This window comes from Stegostoma tigrinum, chromosome 31, assembly GCF_030684315.1.
Source record: "Stegostoma tigrinum isolate sSteTig4 chromosome 31, sSteTig4.hap1, whole genome shotgun sequence".
Lineage (NCBI taxonomy): Eukaryota > Metazoa > Chordata > Chondrichthyes > Orectolobiformes > Stegostomatidae > Stegostoma > Stegostoma tigrinum.
The window spans coordinates 20,389,656-20,411,539 of record NC_081384.1 but is presented as its reverse complement, the minus strand read 5'-3'; the positions used below and the strand labels follow the sequence as shown (position 1 = coordinate 20,411,539).

General features: G+C 43.1%; 1 protein-coding gene across 15 annotated transcripts in view; it reads left to right on the top strand.

The window, feature by feature from the left end:
- Positions 1 to 21,454, top strand: part of LOC125466109 (beta-1,4 N-acetylgalactosaminyltransferase 2-like) — an 82,958-nt gene extending 61,504 nt beyond the window's left edge. For 14 of the 15 annotated variants that reach the window (XM_059638708.1, XM_059638701.1, XM_059638702.1 and 11 more), the window contains 3 exons: positions 1,275 to 1,415; positions 11,899 to 12,124; positions 19,232 to 21,454. In XM_059638708.1, the coding sequence (XP_059494691.1) occupies positions 1,275 to 1,415; positions 11,899 to 12,124; positions 19,232 to 19,443 (579 nt within the window). In that variant the 3' untranslated portion in view covers positions 19,444 to 21,454. The remainder of the gene's footprint in view (positions 1 to 1,274; positions 1,416 to 11,898; positions 12,125 to 19,231) is intronic. The other variant, XM_059638711.1, reaches the window with a different exon arrangement.
- Positions 21,455 to 21,884: the final 430 nt, after the last annotated feature.

Here is a 21,884-nt window from a genome sequence, read left to right as displayed (position 1 = left end):
GCCTGTGGTAAGCCTATGGAGTTCACTGCACAGAAGGCGGTGGCCAAAACACTGAATATTTTCAAGAAGGAGTTAGATTTGCTTTTTAAAGAGTGATCAAAGGGTATGGGGAGTAAGTGGGGATACAGTTCCGGGTTGGATGTTCAGCCATGATTGTCTTGAATGGCAGAGCAAGCTTGAAGGGCTGAGTAGCCTACTTCTGCTACTATTTCTACACCTCTGTGAAGAAGGCAAAATGATATTGATGATATGGCACTGTGTTCGTTTTACATTCCTGCAATAACTGAATATCTGCAGGTATAGGGAAACAGCAAGTGCTGGGTACGAGGCTGGCAATGTTTGTCGGAGTCTGAGTTGGAATGGGTTTATTTTAGGCAGGAGTCCTGAGAAACATTGCTTGGTAAGTGTCACGGATGTTTTGCTTTAAACAAAATGAGGGACTGGTAGTGGGGTGGAAAAGAGATATCATGAAAATGTACATTTGCTGATACTGATATCCCACATGAATTCATGAAACTTCTTGTGGCACTGCTGCTGGGTCCTTGAGGTTAAATGTTAAAGCTAACATTCCTAGCGTCAGCTCCCACCCATTCCTGAGTGTTGTCCTAACCGGCTTGCTTTGTCCCTTGGCATCGTGGCAATTCTCCCCTTGCTCATTTCCACTACAGTTCAAAGGATCGCAACACCAAATTGTACTCACACACTGTCATTGCCTCTGCATAGTGCAAAGACAGTTGGCAATGCAGCAGATACTAAGCCCTACAGTAAAACCATGGTTTTGAGGAGACTTCACTAAACATACATTGTATCAACCTCCAAAGAAACTAGTGGAGGCAAATCTCAAATTGCAAACCACTGCACCAAAAAAAAATTGATCCCTATTGCTTCAGGTATAATGGCTAATTATGCTTTTTGCCCAATACATATCACTGTTTGCTTATTCTAGAAGCTTTAGCTTTAGGTGAGCTCCAGTCTTGCCAAAATTCTTGTTTATTGTTAACTGGCATGACAGGTTTTCTTTCCTTTCTAAATTTCGCACCGTATCCTTTATTATTAAAGACTGGGGTATTTAAAAGTATTGTAGCTGTATCTGAAAAATGGGCAGAACAAGGGAAGAAGAAAATGTTTGAGAATGGAGCAATGCTACGACTATTACTGTCACTTAACACTACACAAAATCATTCTTGTAGTATTACTGAGGCCAACCCAATTTCACAGACTCAAATTCTCCTCATTTATTGATCTTAAAACTCTTGGTATGTTCTTCTTCACAGGGATGGTTTGCTGGAAGAAACTTGGCGGCTTCTCAGGTCACAACTAAATACCTTCTTTGGGTGGATGAAGATTTTTTATTTACAAAAGCTACAAAAGTGGAAAAACTGGTGGAAGTTTTGGAAAACACAGACTTGGATGTGGTAAGTACAGACCTGGTTAAAAGTGAAGTAATGTATTTCAAATGTTTTAAATTAGGAACAGGAGTAGATCAATAAGCCTATCAAACCTGCTGTGTTATTTAATTAAATCATGGCTGATCATCTCCCTCAATCCACCTCAATGCCATCAGACCCATTATCTGTAAATTTGTTGGTATCATTAGTCTCCGGAAATATATTGAATTAAGTTTTGAATATGTATAATGACTGAACTTCCACATTTCGTCACCTTCTCTGAATGAAAAAAGAATTCCTCCTCACTTTAATATTAAATAACTTATCCGTTACAATGTCTCCTCTTTCCTGACTCTTGATAAGCTTCAAAGAGGTCACCCCCTCATTCTTTGAAACTCTCGGGATTAGAAATCCAGTCTCCTCAATCACGGCTCATGAAACAGTCCCACCACCCCAGGAATTAATCTGGGATTAAATCTCCATTGATTTCTCTCTATGGCAAGTACATGAAGCAAGACCCTTTCAGACAGCCACTCAAATCCTCTTACAAAGAAGGTCAACACGTTATTTTCCTTCCTTATTAATTGCTCCCTCTGCAAGTTCATTTTAAGATCACTTTGGACACAATCTCTCACCATTTAAGAAGTTCCCTGCCTTGTCTGGGCTACATCTTATAGGACCTTGAACAGTGTGAGCTCTGGCAAGAAATTTGCGAGAATCATGTGAGAAATTAGGCAAGACTTACTCGATGTCGAGAGCAAATTGTTGCAATTTCTAACGGACATTTGGGTGTCAAGACAAGATTCTTGCTAGAAGTGGTGAGATGCCTATTAAAGGGAACTATTCAGACTCATCAACTATAAATCATGTCTCATTAATATGCAGTTTCCTACCCTACCACCTGCCACAGAGAAACTACACGCTGACAATTCCTGAAAGTTGGAGGGGGTACCTGACAGCTTCAATTTGCCACTCGTTCCTCCATGCTGCTGTTTTGCATACCTGGCATCAACCTCAGAGCACAAGCAATGGTCTCAAGATAGCCCCATGACTACCCTGGTCCATCCATGGGCTTTGGCATCTTGACATGTGCCCAGTCTTCCCACATTGTCATGGCATATCTCCGATCCACTTACAGCATGCACTTTAAAGGTGGATCTTGGGGCTCACTGGCAACCATTATTGTATTACTGCTGCAAGGATACCTTACACTCAGGGATATGCAATCAGCTCATAAATTAGACCAGTTACTCATCAAGGCCACTTGCTTGCTGTCTTAGCACTCACTCACTTTGAGCCTTCCAGGATACTCTCAACTTCCCTGCCTCGCCTTACCTTTGTGTGGTGCACATCCTCAGCTGGAGGTACCAGGCTCACAGTACTTCTATATTACCTTGCACAAAGCTTGGAAGCATGCCAATACTTTCAGAGGTTCTTAGTCGGGTCTTGGGAGAGACACCTTTCAGTCAGAGTGTCCCAGCAGAGTAAGTCAAGGGAAGCCTCCAATAAAAGCCCTGGAACTTGGACACAGTCAGCTACTCAGGTCAGAGCGCTCTCCTTGGACTGGGTGAGGAGCCCAACATCCGGCAGCCCACCATGCTTCTTGGATCTTTCTGCCTTCCATTTTGGGCTGCTTTCTCTTGCAACAAGAGAAGCTGAGGTATTAAGGGAGACCGAAGTGGTTGCCATAGCTGGTATACCTCACAGAAAGGTGCTAAGATATTCTGAGAGAGTACAGAGGGAATGCAGGGTAAGTAGTGCGCAGAAATTGGTAAGTGAAAGTAAGTAACATTGTGTGCATTAGTGAGAGAGATAAAGCATAAGCCTTGATGAGGGGGGCATGTAGTTGCAGAGATAGAGTGAGTGTGAAGGAGCAGGAGCAGATGGTGTCTCTTACTCTGGCCAAGAAGATAAGGTTGTTGACTTCTTCCTACATTGCTGGGCATTGCTCCAGCTAACTGACAATGCAATGATAATATCAGACCAGGCTGGCAATGTCCAATGGTATGGCTTCCTCTGCCTGACCTGGGGAAGAGGCATCGCTCCCCATACCACCCCATTCACCAGGATCCCCAACTGCCTGTCCACAAAGTAAGGTGCCAATTTCCCCTTATCTGCCACGTCCAGGAAAAATGTCACAAATAGTGCAGAGCAGCTCCAGAATGATGGTGCTGGTTCGGGTGCACATATTTCAGAGATGGCATGTGTGATTGGGATACCAGTCTACTCCTGGATATCCCAGCATTGGTGAGTCTTTCCAGACACAGCAAGATATAGAATCAGGCAAGCATTTGACAAAAGCATTGCTACAGAGGTAGGATGTACAGTTAATGAGTGAGTTTGAGATCCTCATCCTCCCTTCTTAAATAGTAGGTTTACATTTTCTACTTTCCAATTTGAAGAAACCTTTCCTGAATCTGTAGCATCTTTGAAGATAACTACCAATCCAATTATTATCTCCCTAGTCACTTCCATTAGCACTCCTTGAAGCTTATCTGGTCCAGGGAATTTATCAGCCTTCAATACAATTAACTTATCAAATATTACCTTTCTATTAATGCTGATTCCTTTTAGTTTTTTCGGTTCTGCAAGCCCCTTGGTCTCCTAGCCTTTCTGGGAGATTTTCTGTATCTTATTCCTTAGTGACAAACCTAAAATAACTGTGCAGATTCTCCACTGTTTCCCTATTACTCACCGTAAATTAGTCTGTCTGCCCTAATAAATGGGCCCACAATTTTTCATATACCTAAGAAAGCTTTCATGTTCATCATTAGCTTACATTCATCTTCTTTATTCCTTTTGTAATGGGTGTCTTGGTCATCCTTTACTAGAATCTAAATTGATCCCAATCCGTAGACCATTTTCTGCCTGCTATCCTTAGATTTAATGTGGTTTTTAACTTAGAGTCATAGAGTCATAGAATTGTAAAATGCAGAAACAGACCCTTTCGTCCAATTCATCCATGTTGACCAGATATTCAAACTAGTTCTATTTGCTAGCAATTGGTCCATGTCCCTCTGAAGGCTTCCACATTATGTATCCATCCATCTTTGAAATGTTGCAATTGTACCAGCCTCCATTACTTCCTCTGGTAGCTCATTCCATACACACACCACCCTCTGTGTGAAAAAGTTGTCTCTGAGGTCCCTTTTGAATCATTCCTGTCTCACCTTAAATCTATGCCCACTAGGTTTGGACTCTCCTACTGTGAGAAAATGACCTTGCCTATTCTATCCATGCACGTCATGATTCTGTAAACCTCCATACGGTCACCCCTCCGCCTTCTGACTTCTTTAACTATCCATAATTGATATACCTTTCCCATAGCAGGTTTGTGCATGAAAGGAAAATATATCTGTTACAGACAATGTAACATCATTTTTTAAAAAATACTAGCCATTGCCAATCCACTGACTAATATCTCAGAATACTTTTACAAACCATAATAGAAGATATGCACATTATGCCTTCATAATGTCCTCATCCTCCCTTAATAGCTTTGTGTGTCTACTTAAATCGAATGGACTGCAGTGATTCAAGAGGGAGCTTGCCAAAGGCAACAAGCCCACATCCCTTAAATGAGTAGAAAGATCTTGCTCTCGATTCTGACTTGATTTTGTTTTTAACTGTTGTTCATCTGTCTTCTATTTATACCGTTACATTTCTATTTTGCTTTTACAGGTTTTGTTTCCCTCAAAATCTGAGCTCTCATTTACAGGTACTCAGATCCTTGGCAATCTCTCTTAAAACCTCTGCATTCACACTAATAAGTCTCCCTGTGAAGATGTTAGTCCTGGTCTTGCTATAATGTTGTCCAACCAACATGTACACGTCCCATTTGTCCCTAAATGTGGAAATCTGGTGCTATCTCTCCAGCACCATGTCTCCAGTCACATGTTCAATCACTCAATTTTCCTATACCCATGCTCACGAGCACCTCAGACTGACAGTAATCATAAGGTTACTGTTTTTGAAGTCCACCTTTTCAATCACTTTCCTAACTCCCTATAATATTGAACCTGGCTATATTCTAGCTTAGTCATTGATATTGATGTGGATCATGACCTCTAGCTTTTCATTCATCCCCACAAGAATATGCAGCAGCCATTCTGTAACGTTCTTGAGCCTGATACCAGGGAGGTAACCTGTCATCCCAGATTCATGCCCATGACCATAGAAGTACACATGTGTTCACTTTGCTGCAAATCACCTGTCACAACTACTCTTCCCCTCATTAGAGCTGAGCTGTGAGGCTTGTTACGAACTTACCTCTGACCAAACTCTTCTGAGACACCAATTAATCATAGGATCATAGAATCCTGACAGTGTGGAAACAGGCCATTTGGCCCAACAAGTCCACACCACCCTTCCAAAGAGTATTCCACTCTGACTCCTTCCCCTACCCCGCATTTCCCCATGTCTAACCCAAACACCTCTAAACACCACAGGCAATTTAGCATGGCCAATCCACCTAGCCTGCACATCTTTGGACTGTGGGAGGAAATCCGAGCACCCAGAGGAAACCTCAAATTACCTCAACAGTGTCCAAAACCATTTAGTGAGTGGGACTTTAGTGGAATACTGCACTCTCTGATGGTTACCCATTCTCAGTTTGCCTCCATATTCCGAGCCTGCAATGTAACCAACTCTTTGGACATGCTGTCCATGCAACAGTCAGCCTCCTGGATACACCATAGTGTCTCCAAATGCTGCTCATGCTCCAAAACCTGACGTTCAAGATTCTGCATATGGTGAAACAATTCCTGCAGACACGGTCATTTAAATCATACATAGTTCTCATATTCCACAGGGTACACTTCCACATGACCACGCTGTCCTGCCATGTCTTATTTTACATCACTGATGTTAACTTTGTTTCCGAGATAACAAAGTGTGGAGCTAGATGAACACAGCAGGCCAAGCAGCATCTTAGGAGCACAAAAGCTGACGTTTCGGGCCTAGACCCTTCATCAGAAAAGGGGGATGGGGAGAGGGTTCTGAAATAAAGAGGGAGAGCGGGGGGAGGCGGATCGAAGAAGGATAGAGGAGAAGATAGGTGGAGAGGAGACAAACAAGTTAAAGGGCGTGGGGATGGTGCCAGTAGAGGTGAGTATAAGTGGGGAGGTAGGGAGGGGATAGGTCAGTCCAGGGAGGATGGACAGGTCAAGGGGGTGGGATGAGGTTAGTAGTTAGGAAATTGAGGTGCGGCTTGACGTGGGAGGAGGGGATAGGTGAGAGAAATAACAGGTTACGGAGGTGGGGACGAGCTGGGCTGGTTTTGGGATGCATTTGGGGGAGGGGAGATTTTGAAGCTTGTGAAATCCACATTGATACCATTGGGCTGCAGGGTTCCCAAGTGGAACATGAGTTGCTGTTCCTGTAACCTTCGGGTGGCATCGTTGTGGCCCTGCAGGGGCCCAGGATGGACATGTCATCTAAGGATGTTAAAGGGGTGGGGATGGTGCCAGTAGAGGTGAGTACAGTTGGGAAGGCAGGGAGGGGATAGGTCAGTCCAGGGAGGATGGACAGGTCAAGGGGGTGGGATGAGTTTAGTAGTTAGGAAATGGAGGTGTGGCTTGACGTGGGAGGAGGGGATAGGTGAGAGGAATAACAGGTTAGGGAGGTGGGGATGAGCTGGGCTGGTTTTGGGTTGAAATGGTTTGCGACTGGGAGGTGCAGTTGTTTATTGTAAACCGAGCGTAGGTGTTCTGCAAAGCGGTCCCCAAGCCATCGCTTGTTTTCCCTGATGTAGAGGAGGCCACAACGGGTACAGCGGATGCAGTATACCACATTGGCAGATGTGCAGGTGAACATCTGCTTGATGTGGACCAGGCCTCCTGCCCTCCCTCGACGTCTTCATCTCCAACTGCTGTTGAGACATCAATTGCCTCAACCTCTCCACCCCTCTCACCCACTCCAACCTCTCCCCTGCAGAACGTACAGCCCTCCCATCCCTCCGCTCCAATCCCAACCTCACCATCAAACCCACAGACAAGGGAGGTGCAGTTGTAGAATGGTGCACTGACCTCTACATTGCCGAGGCCAGGCACCAACTCTCAGACACCTCCTCCTCCCGCCCCCTTGATCATAACCCCACCCCCGCATACCAAACCATCATCTCCCAAACCATCCACAACCTCATCACCTCAGGTGACCTCACACCCACAGCCTCCAACCTCATTGTTCCCCAGCCCCGCACCACCCACTTCTAACTCCGTCCTAAAATCCACAAACCCACTGCCCTAATCGACTCATTGTCTCCACCTGCTCCTGCCCCACCAAACTCATCACCACCTATCTGGACTCCAGGTTCTCCCCCTTGGCCCAAGAACTCCCTACCTATGTCCATGACACCACCCACGCACTCCATTTCCTCCAGAATTTCCAATTCCCCAGTCCCCAAAACCTCATTTTCACCACGGATGTCCACTCCCTCTACACCTGTATTCCCCATGCAGATGGCCTAAAGGCCCTCCACTACTTTCTGTCCCACAGGCCCGACCAGTCCCCCTCCACCAACACCCTCATCCGCCTAGCCGAACTCGTCCTCACCCTCAACAACTTCTCTTTCGATTCCTCCCACTTCCTACAGACAAAGGAGGTGGCCGTGGGCACCCGCATGGGCCCCAGCTATGCCTGCCTCTTTGGAGGTTACGTGGAACACTCCCTCTTCCGCACCTACACTGGCCCCAAACCCCACCTCTTCCTCCGTTACATTGATGACTGTATCGGCGACACCTCATGCTCCCAAGAGGAGCTCGAACAGTTCATCTACTTCACCAACACCTTCCAGCCCAACCTCAAGTTCACCTGGACTATCTCCAACACATCCCTCACCTTCCTGGACCTCTCTGTCTCTATCTCAGGCAAACACCTAGAAACCAATATCCATTTCAAACCCACTGACACCCACAGCTACCTAGAATACACCTCCTCCCACCCACCTTCCTGCGAAAATTCCATCCCCTATTCCTAATTTCTTCGCCTCCACCGGATCTGCTCCCAGGATGAGGCATTCCACTCCCATACATCCCAGATGTCCTCGTTCTTCAAGGACCGCAACTTCCCCCCGCAGTGGTCAAGAATGCCTTTGACCGTGTCTCCCACATTTCCCGCAAAAGATCCCTCACACCCCGTCCCCGCAATAACCGCCAAAAGAGAATCCCCCTCGTCCTCACATACCGCCCCATCAACCTCCGAATACAACGCATCATCCTCCAACACTTCTGCCATCTACAATCTGACCCCACCACTAAAGACAATTTTCCATCCCCACCCTTGCCTGCTTGCCGGAGAGACCACTCTGTCCGGGACTCCCTTGTCCGCTCCACACTCCCCTCCAACCCTACCACACCCGGCACTTGCCCCTGCAACCGCAGGAAGTGCTACACTTGCCCCCACACCTCCTGTCTCACCCCCATCCCAGGCCCCAAGATGACTTGCCACATTAAGCAGGTGTTCACCTGCACATCCGCCAATGTGGTATACTGTATCCACTGTACCCTTTGTGGCTTCCTCTACATTGGGGAAACCAAGCAGAGGCTTGGGACCGCTTTGCAGAACACCTACGCTTGGTTTACAATAAACAACTGCACCTCCCAGTCGCGAACCATTTCAACTCCCCCTCGCATTCCTTAGACGACATGTCCATCATGGGCCTCCTGCAGTGCCACAATGATGCCACCCGAAGGTTGCAGGAACAGCAACTCATGTTCCACTTGGGAACCCTGCAGCCCAATGGTATCAATGTGGATTTCACAAGCTTCAAAATCTCCCCTCTCCCCACTGCATCCCAAAACCAGCCCAGCTCGTCCCCGTCTGTTCTTCCTCTACCTATCCCCTCCTCCCACCTCAAGCCGTACCTCCATTTCCTACCTACTAACCTCATCCCGCCCCTTTGACCTGTCCAACCTCCCCAGACTGACCCATCCCCTTCCTACTTCTCCACCTACACTCCTCTCTACAGGCTCCATCCCCGCCCCCTTAACTTGTCTGTCTCCTCTCCACCTCTCTTCGCCTCTATCCATCTTTAATCCGCCTCCCCCTCTCTCCCTATTTATTTCAGAATCCTCTCCCCACCCCCTTTTCTGATGAAGGGTCTCAGCCCAAAATGTCAGCTTTTGTGCTCCTAAGATGTTGTGTTCATCCAGCTCCACACTTTGTTATCTCAGATTCTCCAGTATCTGCAGTTCCCATTATCTCTGATACAATTTTGTTTCAATTTGCTTCACTTACATTAACTTACTTTGCTTGACCTTGACTAATAATCTGTGCTAATAGTTAATAGTAATAAATGTTATAACTATGGATAAACCTCACTAGTTCTGTTAAATCTAATACTTAACACATTTACTAGTTACAATAAATTTAACACCACTTCAGTCATTAAAAAACTCGCATCTACTAATTAATTCAGAAATTTTGAAAGGTGATTGAGCTAAATACTCTCCCTAATCCTTGTGGTGACACTTTTATTTTTCTCTGTGCACTGACACATGATGCTTCTCTAAACTAACAACCTTTTGCATCTGTGTGGTTCAATATCCCTAGGGCTCTCAACCTGATTTAACAGCTCACCAGGTCTTTGCCTTCCGTCCCTGTTTTGACCTCTCTGTCATGTTGTTTTAACTGCTCATCGGGTCTTTCTAGTGTATATCATGAACATTTCAGTTTGACCCATTTCAAAAATTAATTTTAATTCATGTAGAATTTGTAAGTATTGATACTACATTGAATTCTGCGGCCACAAAAATGATTTCCACTAATTAACTTATACCTGGCACTGTCGGTTGCAGGACTGCTTCAATACAGTTCGGACTCTGCTGCTTTAGGCATGCAAGGCCTCGGACTGGAATCAGAGGTTGCCATTGACACACAGTCCCCTGCCCCCCTGACTAAAGGGTGTCTCCCTGCACCACTCCTGTTTAGACTTTGAGAAATTGACGTTTACTTGTAGCATATTCATTGCATTTGGCGAGCATGTACCTGGCACACTAAAGCTTGAGGCAGCCACTGCCAAGGCATAGTTGGGAAAGATCAGCATTGAAATGTCTTCCTGCCAAATATATCAAGCGTCCAAGTTCCAAGGCTCTCTCATTGCCTCCAAAAGAAATGTAAATAGTTTCCTGCATAATTAGGAAATGCCTTTATTTTGCAACTGCATGGAATCTCTGAGAAATGTCAAAAGCCAATGTGTTGCCAATCTCTCTGTCTGCGATGCCTGTACAGATCTAGTTTCGGGCTTTATTGTGTGCACTTTTAGATCATTTCTTATGAGGAAAGCACATTTTTGCAATAAAAAGAATTTGTCAAGTATGCAGCTGGCACATGGTACGGGTACAAACTTGATGCAGCCCAGCCCATCCATTAAGGGTCCAAAGCGCAAAAAGGCAAGAAAAAGATGGGCTACTGTGAACATCCAAGTAGGTACAAAGTGAGTGAGCACTAGGTGAGCAAGCATGCAGTCTGAGCTGCAGCCCGGTCCAATCAATGAATTGAGAGCCTGTACTGCACACATAGTGCCCTGCAGCATATTCTAATAAGAGGAGCCAATGCACACTAAGCGCAGCATTAACTTGCAGAGGTGTACTGTAAGTGGATCAGGGATATGCCATGATGATGCAGTGAGGCCAGTACATGTCAGATGCAAATGGCCGTGAATATGGGGTGCGTGCAGCCACTGCCCAGGGAGACTGCCCTGAGGAGTTAGTGCCCAGTGCCCAAGATGGAAACCCAGAGAAGCAACTGGGATCGTTTGGTAACCATTTTGACTTGTATGTCAAGAATTGTCAGTATCTAGCATCAAACAGCTGGGTGGGAGAATGGGACATACATACTAATGAAGTAAGATTAAGTAGTAAAAGGATTATAATGAGCAATAATCCCTGGTAAGTGGCCTCCACTGCTCACTAACAAGAATCACACCTTTTCTTCTTGGATTTGTTTGGAAAATGCCACATTTTCGTCTCAAAATTGAGATGGTTCTTACTTAACGTTGTACCCAATTTCTCTAACTTTCTCATCATAGTCCACATCATTCAGGACATGGGAAGGTTCCACTCGATGACTTTAGAAGAATTAGAAGCGATCTAATTGTGGTGTATAAAATACTAATGGGGGTTGACAAAGTAGACACGGAGAGGACAATTCTTCTTGTGGGACAATCTGGAACAAAATGCCACTGTTTTAGGATAAGGATTAGCAGATTTATATCAGTGAAGAGGAGAAATTACTTCCCTCAAAAGGCTGCGGATCAGTGGATTTCGCTACACCATAGTGTGGTGGATACTGGAACATTGAGTAAATTTAAAGAGGAAATAGACATTTTTTAAATTACTAATGGGTTGAAGGATTATGGAGAGTAGGCAGGAAAGTGGAGTTGAAACTAAGTTGAGATCAGTTATGAGTGTATCTGTTTGAAGGGCTGAATTGCCTATTGCTGCTCCTAGTTGTTGTGTTCTTACATTATATTGACCAGTTTTCAAATAGTAAGCTATATTAATTTCCATAGGTTGGAGCCTCAGTGAACGGCAATCGATTCCAGTTTAAGTTGTGGTATGAGAAAGGAAATGACGATGATGGAGACTGCTTGTTTTCCAAGCCTGGTTCCTTTTATGCATTGAATGGATTCCCAAACTGTCATCTAACCAGTGTTGTGGTGAACTTCTTTCTGGCCAAGACATCAAAGATACTAAGTGTTGGATTCGACCCTCAATTAGCAAGGGTAGCTCACCCAGGTAAATGAGCTATGCCATTATGTTGTCCGTCTGTTATTAGAGCTACTAGATGGTGATAACTAGCTTTAATTCGGTTTTGTTCATCTTCAAGTCTAAATAATAATCTTAAGGACAAAATTGCCCAATGAACATGGCTGATCTGGCAGTTGTAGGCATTGTGTTTTTTTTTGTGTATTTCAAGGAGATTGAGAGGTCACCTCCCTCTTCAGTGAAGTGCACCCTCTGGTCATTAATTAATCAATCCTTTAAAGATTGTGTCAGCTAATTACTCTGACACATTACAGGTTCAGGTTCCACATCTGATTCCAACTCCAAAGAAAAAATCCAACACATGTTTTCAAATAAACTATTTGATCTGATAAAATCTTAGATTTGTTTTATCTTTAGATCATGAAACTAAAAAGCAAAGATTAAAATTAAACATCAGATAACTGTTTACATTCTCTTCGGGAAGGTTCACATTGGGTTTCTTTAGGCGGATTTTCCTCATATAAAGAAACTTATTTGATTGCAATATTTCCCTGCTCTTCAAGGTGCTGTTCCAAACATGAAGATATATGTACGCTTAGAAATGATTTGTTATGGTGGTTGGCGCATTCTTTAAACTGTAGCACATCTTTGAGTAGTGACACGTTTAATGTAATAAATGCATTTATGGTGTATGGTTGGATAGTTTTGTCTTCACTGATGATAGGTATTGGGTCCACACTTGACAAGGTAATGTAGTATCAGATTGTTTAGGGTTTCACATACAATATTTGTTTAAGAGAAGAAGCCAGTTGAATGTTGCATTGTGGTGAACATTCTCTTTAGAACCTTCTACATTAAATGAAAATTTTGCCTCATAATGCTCCTTGAATAATTTTTAGGCTGTGTATCAATGGCAATTTGGACAGCTTATTCTAGCGGGAGACGCTATTTTGAGCAAACAGGTTCAGTAATTGATTCATCCCAAAGATCAATGAAAATTCTGTTGCAAATGAGAGCCTCTCATGCATTTTTATAGTTGCATGGTTTATTTGAACATTTTTGGCCATGAATGAGGCTACCTACAAGACTCTTCTGTAAATTAGGAACTGCTGCTAAAGTATGATCTCGCCAGTGTCACATGCAAATAAATTACTTGCAAATTAGCAAAGAGATAAGAGCACTGGAGAAGTGAACACATGGCTGAAGAAGCAGTGTGGGAAAAAGGCGTTCCATTTTGTGGGCCACTGACATCAGTATTTTGTCAGAAGGGAACTGCACTGTCAGGAAGGGTTCCACCTGATCTGATCAAGGACCTAGTGTAAAGACTAAATAGGATGGCCACAAGCCATTAAACTAGTTAAAGGAGGGAGGGCTCAGCTAAGGTAATTAAAGTTTCCAGAACAAGTAACAGTACTGACAGTATGGAAGGGGTCAGGAATCTAACTTCAGCCTTTTATGGTGGTGTGTGGACTTTGCATATCCTCAACATGTTTGAAGGGTTACAAGGTGATGAGAGGCATAGATAGAGTGGATAGTCAGAGACTTTTTCCCTGGGCGGAAATGACTATTACAAGGAGGCGTAATTTTAAGGTGATTGGAGGAAGGTATAGGGGAGACGTCAGAGGTAGGTTCTTCACACAGTGAGTGGTGGGCATCTGGAATGTGCTACCAGCTGTGGTAGTGGAGTCAGATACTTTGGAGACTTTTGAGCGACTGTTGGATAGGCACAAGGGGGAGAATAAAATGTTGGGTATGCAGGGTAGATTGATCTTAGTAGGATAATATGTTGGCACAACATTGTGGGCCAAAGGGCCTGTATTGTGCTGTACTGTTCCATGTTCTAAGGGGGCGGCCATAAAGAGACTGAGGGTGTTATCCTTAAATGCATGAAATTGGGTTTGCAGCACAGATTGCAATTGGCAGGTAATATGGTGTGGGCATCACATAAGATTAGTTTCAAGGGTATCAGGATTGAGAACTGAATACACATCCTATCAAAAGAATGGGCGGGGGTGGGTTGCCTCATGAGTAAGACATGAAACTAAATTGATAACAAGATAGCAAGACAAGACATAGAGATGGAAACTATAGAATCTATATGGTAGGAACTGCCATTGAATCCCATGGTTCAAAAATGTAGAGTTTGTGTGGAGATGGGCCATGCTAAAAAAAAACCCTATGGTGCCTAGGGATGTGCAGCTTAGGTAGATTAGCCATGATAAATGCGGGGTTACAGGGTTAGGGTGGCGGACTGGGTCAGATTGGATGTGCTTCGCAGGGTGAATGCAGTCTCGACAGGTCAAATGGCGTCTTTCTACACTGTGATGATTTTATGACTTCAATATCCAGGTGGACTTGGGAGATCCGGTTGGTAGCAAATTCTAAGAAATGGAATTTGTGGAACTTTTTTTGAGGTAAACCCCACTTGGAAAGAGTAATTCTGGATCTGGTGATGTTTAGTAAGGCAAGCTTGATTAGAGACCTTAAGATAAAGGAACTTCTAGGGGGCAGTGACCGCAATATGATAGAATTCACCCTGTAGTTGAAAGTGGGAGAAGCTGGAATCAGATGTAACAGTATTATAATTGAGGGAGGAACTGGTCAGCATTGATTGGAAGGGGAGTCTAGCAGGGAAGTCGGTCAAGCAGCAATGACAGGAGTATCTTGGGATAATTCAGGGGGCACAGCAGAAATTCATCCCAAGGAAGAAGAAACAAGCTAAAGATTAGATAAGGCGACCATGGCTGACAAGGGAAATCAGGGACAGCATCGAAACAAAAGTGAAAGCATACAATGTGATGAAGATTAGTAGGAAGCCAAAAGATTGGGAAATCTTTAAAAGTCTGCAGAGGATAACTAAAACAAAAAAAAAGAGGGAGGTGAAAAAGAAATGTGAGGGTAAGCTAGCTAATGATACAAAATAAGAGTGCAAGAGGTTTTATTTTAGTTTCATAACAAGGTAAGAAAGATGTAAACATGGGTATTGGACCACTGAAGAAGTAGTAATGGAGAGCAAAGAAATGACAAAGGAACTGAATAGGTCCTTTGCATCATTTTTCACAATGGAAGACCCCCAGTAACACACCAGAACGCCAAGAGAGTCGGGGGCCAGAGGTGAGTGTTGTGGCCATCACGAAGGAGAAACTACTAGAGAAGCTGAAAGGTCTGAAGATGGATGTGAAGGAGGTAGATTGTGGAGGCATTGGTGGTGATCTTTCAGAAATCACTAGAGTCAAGGATGGTCCAAGATGACTGGAAAATGGCTAATGTGACATCCTTGTTTAAGAAGGAGGGAAAAGCAGAAGATAGAAGATTATAGACTAATCAGTCTGACCTCAGTTGTTAGTAAGATTTTAGAGTCCATTATTAAGAATGAGGTTGCATAGTAAAATAGAGCTAAGTCAGCACGGCTTCATCAAGGGGAGGTATTACCTGACATATCTGTTCGAATTCTTATAATGTAATGAGTAAATTAGACAAATGACAGCCAGAGGATGTGATTGATTCGGATTTTCAGAAAGCTTTTGACAAGGTGTCACACTGGAGGTTGCTAAATAAGACAAGAGCCTGTGGAGTTAGGGGAAAGGTACTGGCATGGATATAGGATTGGCTGACTGGTAGAAGGCAGACAGCAGGGTTAATGAGATATTTTTCAGGTTGGCAGCAATTGACTATTGAAGTTCTGCAGAGGTCAGTGCGGGACTGCAGCTATTCACCTTGTACATTAACAATCTGGGAAAAGGAATGGAGAGCATTGTTACTTAGTTTGAAGATGACACAAAGATAGGCGGAGGGATACGTAGATTTGAAGAAGTGGACAGGATATGGAAAAAGACTTGGACAGGCTAGGAGAGTTGCAACGAAGTGGCAAATGAGAGACAATATGGGAAAGTATGAGGTTAAGCACTTCAGTAAGAAAAATAGAGGTGGAGAATACTTTCTGAACAGGGAAGGGCTTTGGAAATCAGAAGCACAAGGGACTTCGGAGAACTTGCTTAGGATTCTCTTAAGGTTAACATGCAGGTTCACTTGGCAGTTAGAAAGGCAAATGGAATGTTAGTATTCATTTCAAAAGAGCTAGAACACAAAAGCAACTATATACTGCTGAGGCAGTATAAGGCTCTAGCCAGGCAGCGTTTGGCTGTCGGAATATCATGAACAGTTTTGGACCTGTATCTAAGGAAGGATGTGCTGATTTGGGAGGAGGGTCAGAGGAAAGTCACAAGGATGATCTCAAAGATAAAGGGCTTATCCTATGGGGAGTGGTGGAGGACTCTGGGTCTATACTTGATGGAGTTTAAAAGGATGAGGGACATCTGATTGAAATTTACAGAATACTGAGAGACCTGGACAGAGAAGCAGTTTCTACCAGTAGGAGAGACCAGGACCCGTGGGCACCGCCTCGGAGTGAAGGGACAACCCGTTAGAACTGAGATGAGGTGGAATTTCTTCACTCAGAGGGCGGTGAATCCATGGAATGCATTGCCACAGAAAACTGTGGCCACCAAATTACTGAGTGTGCTAAAGACAGAGATAAATAATAAGGGGATCAAGCGTTATGGGGAGAAGATAGAGGAATGGGGCTGAGAAACATAATGCAGAGCATAATGCATTGATCTGTAAAGCCTAATGCTCCTTTTTCTTATGATATCATGGTCTTATCTTATTTGCCCATAAACTGAAATATTAATTAAAAGCTGGTTAAGGAATGTAATTTGTTTCTCATCAATATTTGTCTAAGTAATTCATGATCAGGTGTTTTCCCATATGTAGTCAGGAAGTGTGCTAACCTGTTTTTCATTTGACTTAAGATCAAATCCTGAAGCTATTTGAAAGTTGAATTTTTCTGGTGGGAGGAGCAGCGCAGGTGAATCTTACTGCGTTGTCTGATCCTTGGGGGATAAACATTTAAAATTGTCAGTTAGTTTCTTGATTTGGATGATGATTCAGCCAGGAGGCTGAAGTGTTAAATGTAGGAGGTTTATTATGAAGGTGTTCACTCAGCAGGGAGCAAGCTTGGAGACAGAGATAACAAAGTGTTAAGCTGGATGAACACAGCAGGCCAAACAGCATCTCAGGAGCACAAAAGCTGACGTTTCGGGCCTAGACCCTTCATCAGAGAGGGGGATGGGATGAGGGTTCTGAAATAAATAGGGAGAGAGGGGGAGGCGGACCAAAGATGGATAGAGGAGAAGATATGCTCTCCTCTCCACCTATCTTCTCCTCTATCCATCTTTGGTCCGCCTCCCCTTCTCTCCCTATTTATTTCAGAACCCTCTCCCCATCCCCTGTCTGATGATGGGTCTAGGCCCGAAACGTCAGCTTTTGTGCTCCTGAGATGCTGTTTGGCCTGCTGTGTTCATCCAGCTACATACTTTGTTATCTTGGATTCTCCAGCATCTGCAGTTCCCATTATCTCTGATCACAAGCTTGGAGACAGAGCTACTTGTAATCCCATAAACTCCAATGGCATCATTGTTATGTCACATGATCAGATTCTTAAAGTGACGGTCCCCTATACAGAAACAAATTGACAAGTTAGGATCTTCATCTCCTGGTACTACATTTGTTGTATCCTTAATTTGTCAAAGTTGATTTTGAATCTGAATCTTTTGTTGTTACAAAGACTATGGTTGCAGTACAAAACAGAAACTGATGAAGTTCCGAGAGGTATCAATTTGCATCTTATGTAAAGATTAGTTCTCTTTTACTAGTCTGGTGCCTGTTTAGATGCGAATGTAGTTATTTGTTTTTCTAAGATGGCCGGTTTATTTATGAAAGATCTGTGGGGAGAAACTTTCTGAAAAGGCTGCGTTAGCTTTTTCCACCACTAACATTAAACTGATTGGTCTACAGTTCTGGGCCAATTTCCTTCTCAGCTTTCATAACATTTGCAATCCTCCCTGACACTACATCCATCTCCTCGGAGGTTTGGAAGATTTTAGTTAAGCCTCTCCAATTTCTGGCATGTAAAGCCTTCATGACCCTGGAGTAAACCTGTAATAATACCATGAAATGCTCTTCACCAAGCTTAAAGAGCAGTTTGTGGAAAGTTAGCTAGATTGGAAGACAGAAACATAGGCAGAGAAGCATGTGGCGTTGATTAACGAGTATGACTGTAATCCAATTGGCCTAATGTCAGTGATGGGAAAACATTTAAAGGCAATAATTTGGAACAAAATTAATTGACCATTGGAAAATATAAGCTAATAAATGGAAGTCAGCACAGAATAGTGAGAACTAGGTGTGGAGCTGGATGGACACAGCAGGGCAAGAAAGTTTTTTGAAGAAGGGTCCAGACCTGAAATGTCAGCTTTCCTGCTCCTCTGATGCTGCCTCATCTGCTGTGTTCACCCAGCTCTACACCTTGTTATCTCAGAGTCTCCAGCATCGGCAGTTCCTACTATCTCAGCACAAGACAACACTTGGGAGAGTTTATGATTAGGTTGACTTCACTGAACAGCCTGAAGTTTTTCATTATCATCTGCAATCACAGTGTAACCCCAGGTCTGAGTTCCTCTAGTTACCTCTTCCCACTGAGTGCTCGGACACCACCTATGGATCCTATTGACAATTCCACACTTCCAACAAGAAGAGCTGGTGGACCTCCCTGTAGTGTTATGCAGGGCCATAGGAGTGTTCACGTAAATGTTGATATTAAGATCAGAGAGGTCTCTGCATCACTGCCTGCTTGAAGCCCACACGCAGCACTTCCAAGTCCAACTCACGCCCCCACTGCATTTTAGAATCAGTAATACAATCTCAGAATACAGAAACTCTTACGGATCATAGCCAGCCAGAAACAATGAACTTAGATAACAAAGTGTGGAGCTTGATAAACACAGCAGGCCAAGTAGCATCTTATGAGCACCAAAGCTGACGTTTCGGGCCTAGACCCTTCATCTCAGTTTATTTTGACAATTGGATTTTATTGAACGCAACTTTCCTTTTGTACATTTAATGGATGTAGAGGCTTTTTGATAGTTGTGGTGGGATGGAGTGGGACAGATTTTTGGTTTGTCTAATATATGAAGGGAATGGGCTTGGCGACTGAGCAGCCTTTTTCATTCTATGACTACGTTTAATTTTCTTATACCAATGACTTTACCAATATGATTGAATTTTAATTCTTCGTAGAGTTTTTCATTGATGGACTTGGAAGACTGCTTGTGGGGTCGTGCAGTGATGTCATCATTAGCCATCAGACAACGATGAGTCCATCAAATAATACGCTGAAAGCAATTGAACAAAAATATGCAAAATACCGAAGACGGGCTCAATGGGAAACAGATCTGAAGCATCGTCTACATTATTTCAAAAACCACTTAAAATGTTATAGCAAGATTTAATGTCTTTGGTTGAATACAATCTCAGGTTTCCTATACTGCTAACTCTACCTCACTCAACCCCACCGGTTGAGAGACTACTTTTTGGCATCTATTCCAGGATGAACAGAAATTTTTGGCAATTAAAGTTATATTTATTCTTTCATGGAATGTTGGCTTCACTGGTTACCTATCCCTAATTACTATTAAGAAGGTGGTGAGCTGACTCCTAGAACCACTATAGTCCATCTGCTTAACATCAGCAAGATAATGCTATTTTCCTTCATTCCTGACATAAGCACCATCCCCTAGCCACCAATTCTATCATTCCTCCCTTTTCCCCCTCAGTCACTGCTCCAACAAACTGCTCATAAATGCGGTGCCCTATTTGAACATAGCTCAGATTCTAACCTCATGCCCTGTCAATCACCAACATTACCTATTTCCACACTTTCCCTTTCATCACCTGTTGAAACCCTCATTCATACTTTCAGCTTTGACTGTCCAAATATTCTTCAGACTGACTTCCCATCTTCCAGCTTCCTTAAACTTGAGCTTATCCAAAATTCTGTTGGCTGTATTCTAATACACACCAAGTCCTGTTTATCCCTCAGCCCTATACCCACTAGCCTACATTGGCTCTTGGTGCACTAATTCCCTAATACTAAAATTCACATCATTGTTTTTAAAATTCCTCTGTGGCCTCACCCCTTCCTATTTCTGTAACCTCCTCCACCTCACCAACCCTCCAAGAATCCTCCAACTCTGCCCTTTTGTGCATCTGCCAACAGTTTTTTTGCTTTACACTGTCAGGTGTACCTTCGACATTCCGATCGCTAAATTCTGATGTTCTCTTCCTAAATTGCTTCTCTTATTTAAAATCTAGACACCTTCTCTGGTATCCTCTTGTTTAACTTGGAGTCGCATTTTGTTTTGTAAGGTTCATAAAAAGTCTATCAGGGCATTTTATTGTGTTGGCTGCTATAAAAACAAAAATTGTTGTTGATATCTGATTATACTTCGTTGGGGCACTTTGTGATACGGTATTTTCATATGATAAAGATGTGATTTTGTGGTTGTGTTTAATTGTCTTTGCACTTCATTTATGACTTGACAAAGCAGAATGTATATAACAACACAGGTAGAGCCCTTTATCTTTTTCCAATATTCAATGTACCCTCAGGATCCACTAGACCTCGCCACAGACCCAGAAAATCACCCCATAAATCCATGGCATCAAAAGTTAAATCACGTGCGTAACTCAACTGGCAATTACTCATGGATGAACCCAAATTAGAAAAGCAAGCAAGTTATTTTCTTCCAAAGCAGAGCAGTTCAGCCAATCTGAATAATTTTTGACCGAATGTTCACACATTTCCGATCAAAGATTCAATGTAGTTTACTAATGAAAATTCTTGATAATATTTCCTTTGCCTAAAAAGAATATGTTTCAGTGGTTTCACACAACTACTGCATACGATTAAATAGATGTCACAAGTAAAATAGAGATATTGGCATCTTTGCCGTGATAAGTAAGAACTAAATCACTCAGTGCTTTCTAATTTAAGCAATTGTCAGCTCACTTATAAAGACTTCTGAAACTCTAAATCCTTGAATAGATATTGAGAAAAGTGCATGTTAAGATTCTGGCTGAACATCTCATATATAGCTAGATCACAATGGCAGATGTGGCACCTTTTTCTAGTTGGTACTTGGAGGATGATTCTAGAGTGAGAACCAGAAAGAATCCTGGTTAAAAGATTCAATTTCAGACTTTCTCTTCACTTTGTCAGGAAATCAATGAATGCTGCGCAATTATTTTCTTCGGATCAAGTAATAATTTTACAATGACCTATTATTTGATGTTATATGTAATGGGGTATTGCTTAAAATAATATTTGTATCAAGCTATCCTGATTCTTTTTTTTAAAGTTGAGGTTCTGTTGAAGAGAAAATTTGCACCATAGAAAATTACAATGATGAAAAATTCCTCCTGTAAATGAAGGCTTCCGTAATAAATGCAAATATGTGTTGAGATTTGAATCAATAGAATTATTTGTGTGTACACATGCATATTTATCATTATTTAGAGCTGCTGCTGCTTTCAGAAGATGACAGTAGTATAGAAATATAGAAACATAGAGGATAGGAGCAGATGGAGGCCATTCAGCCCTTTGAACCTGCTCTACCATACTACATGATCATGGTTGATCATCCAGCTCAATAGCCTAATCCGGCTTTCTCTTCATAATCCTTGATCCCATTCACCCCAGGTGCTATGCCAAGTTGCCTCTTGAATACATTCAATGTTTTGGCATCAACTATTCTTGTGGTAATGAATTCCACAGGCTCACCATTCTTTGGGTGAAGAAGTGTCTCCTCATCTCTGTCCTAAATTGTCTACCCGGAATCTTCATACTGAGACCCCTGGTTCTGGACTCACCCACCACCAGGAACATCCTCCC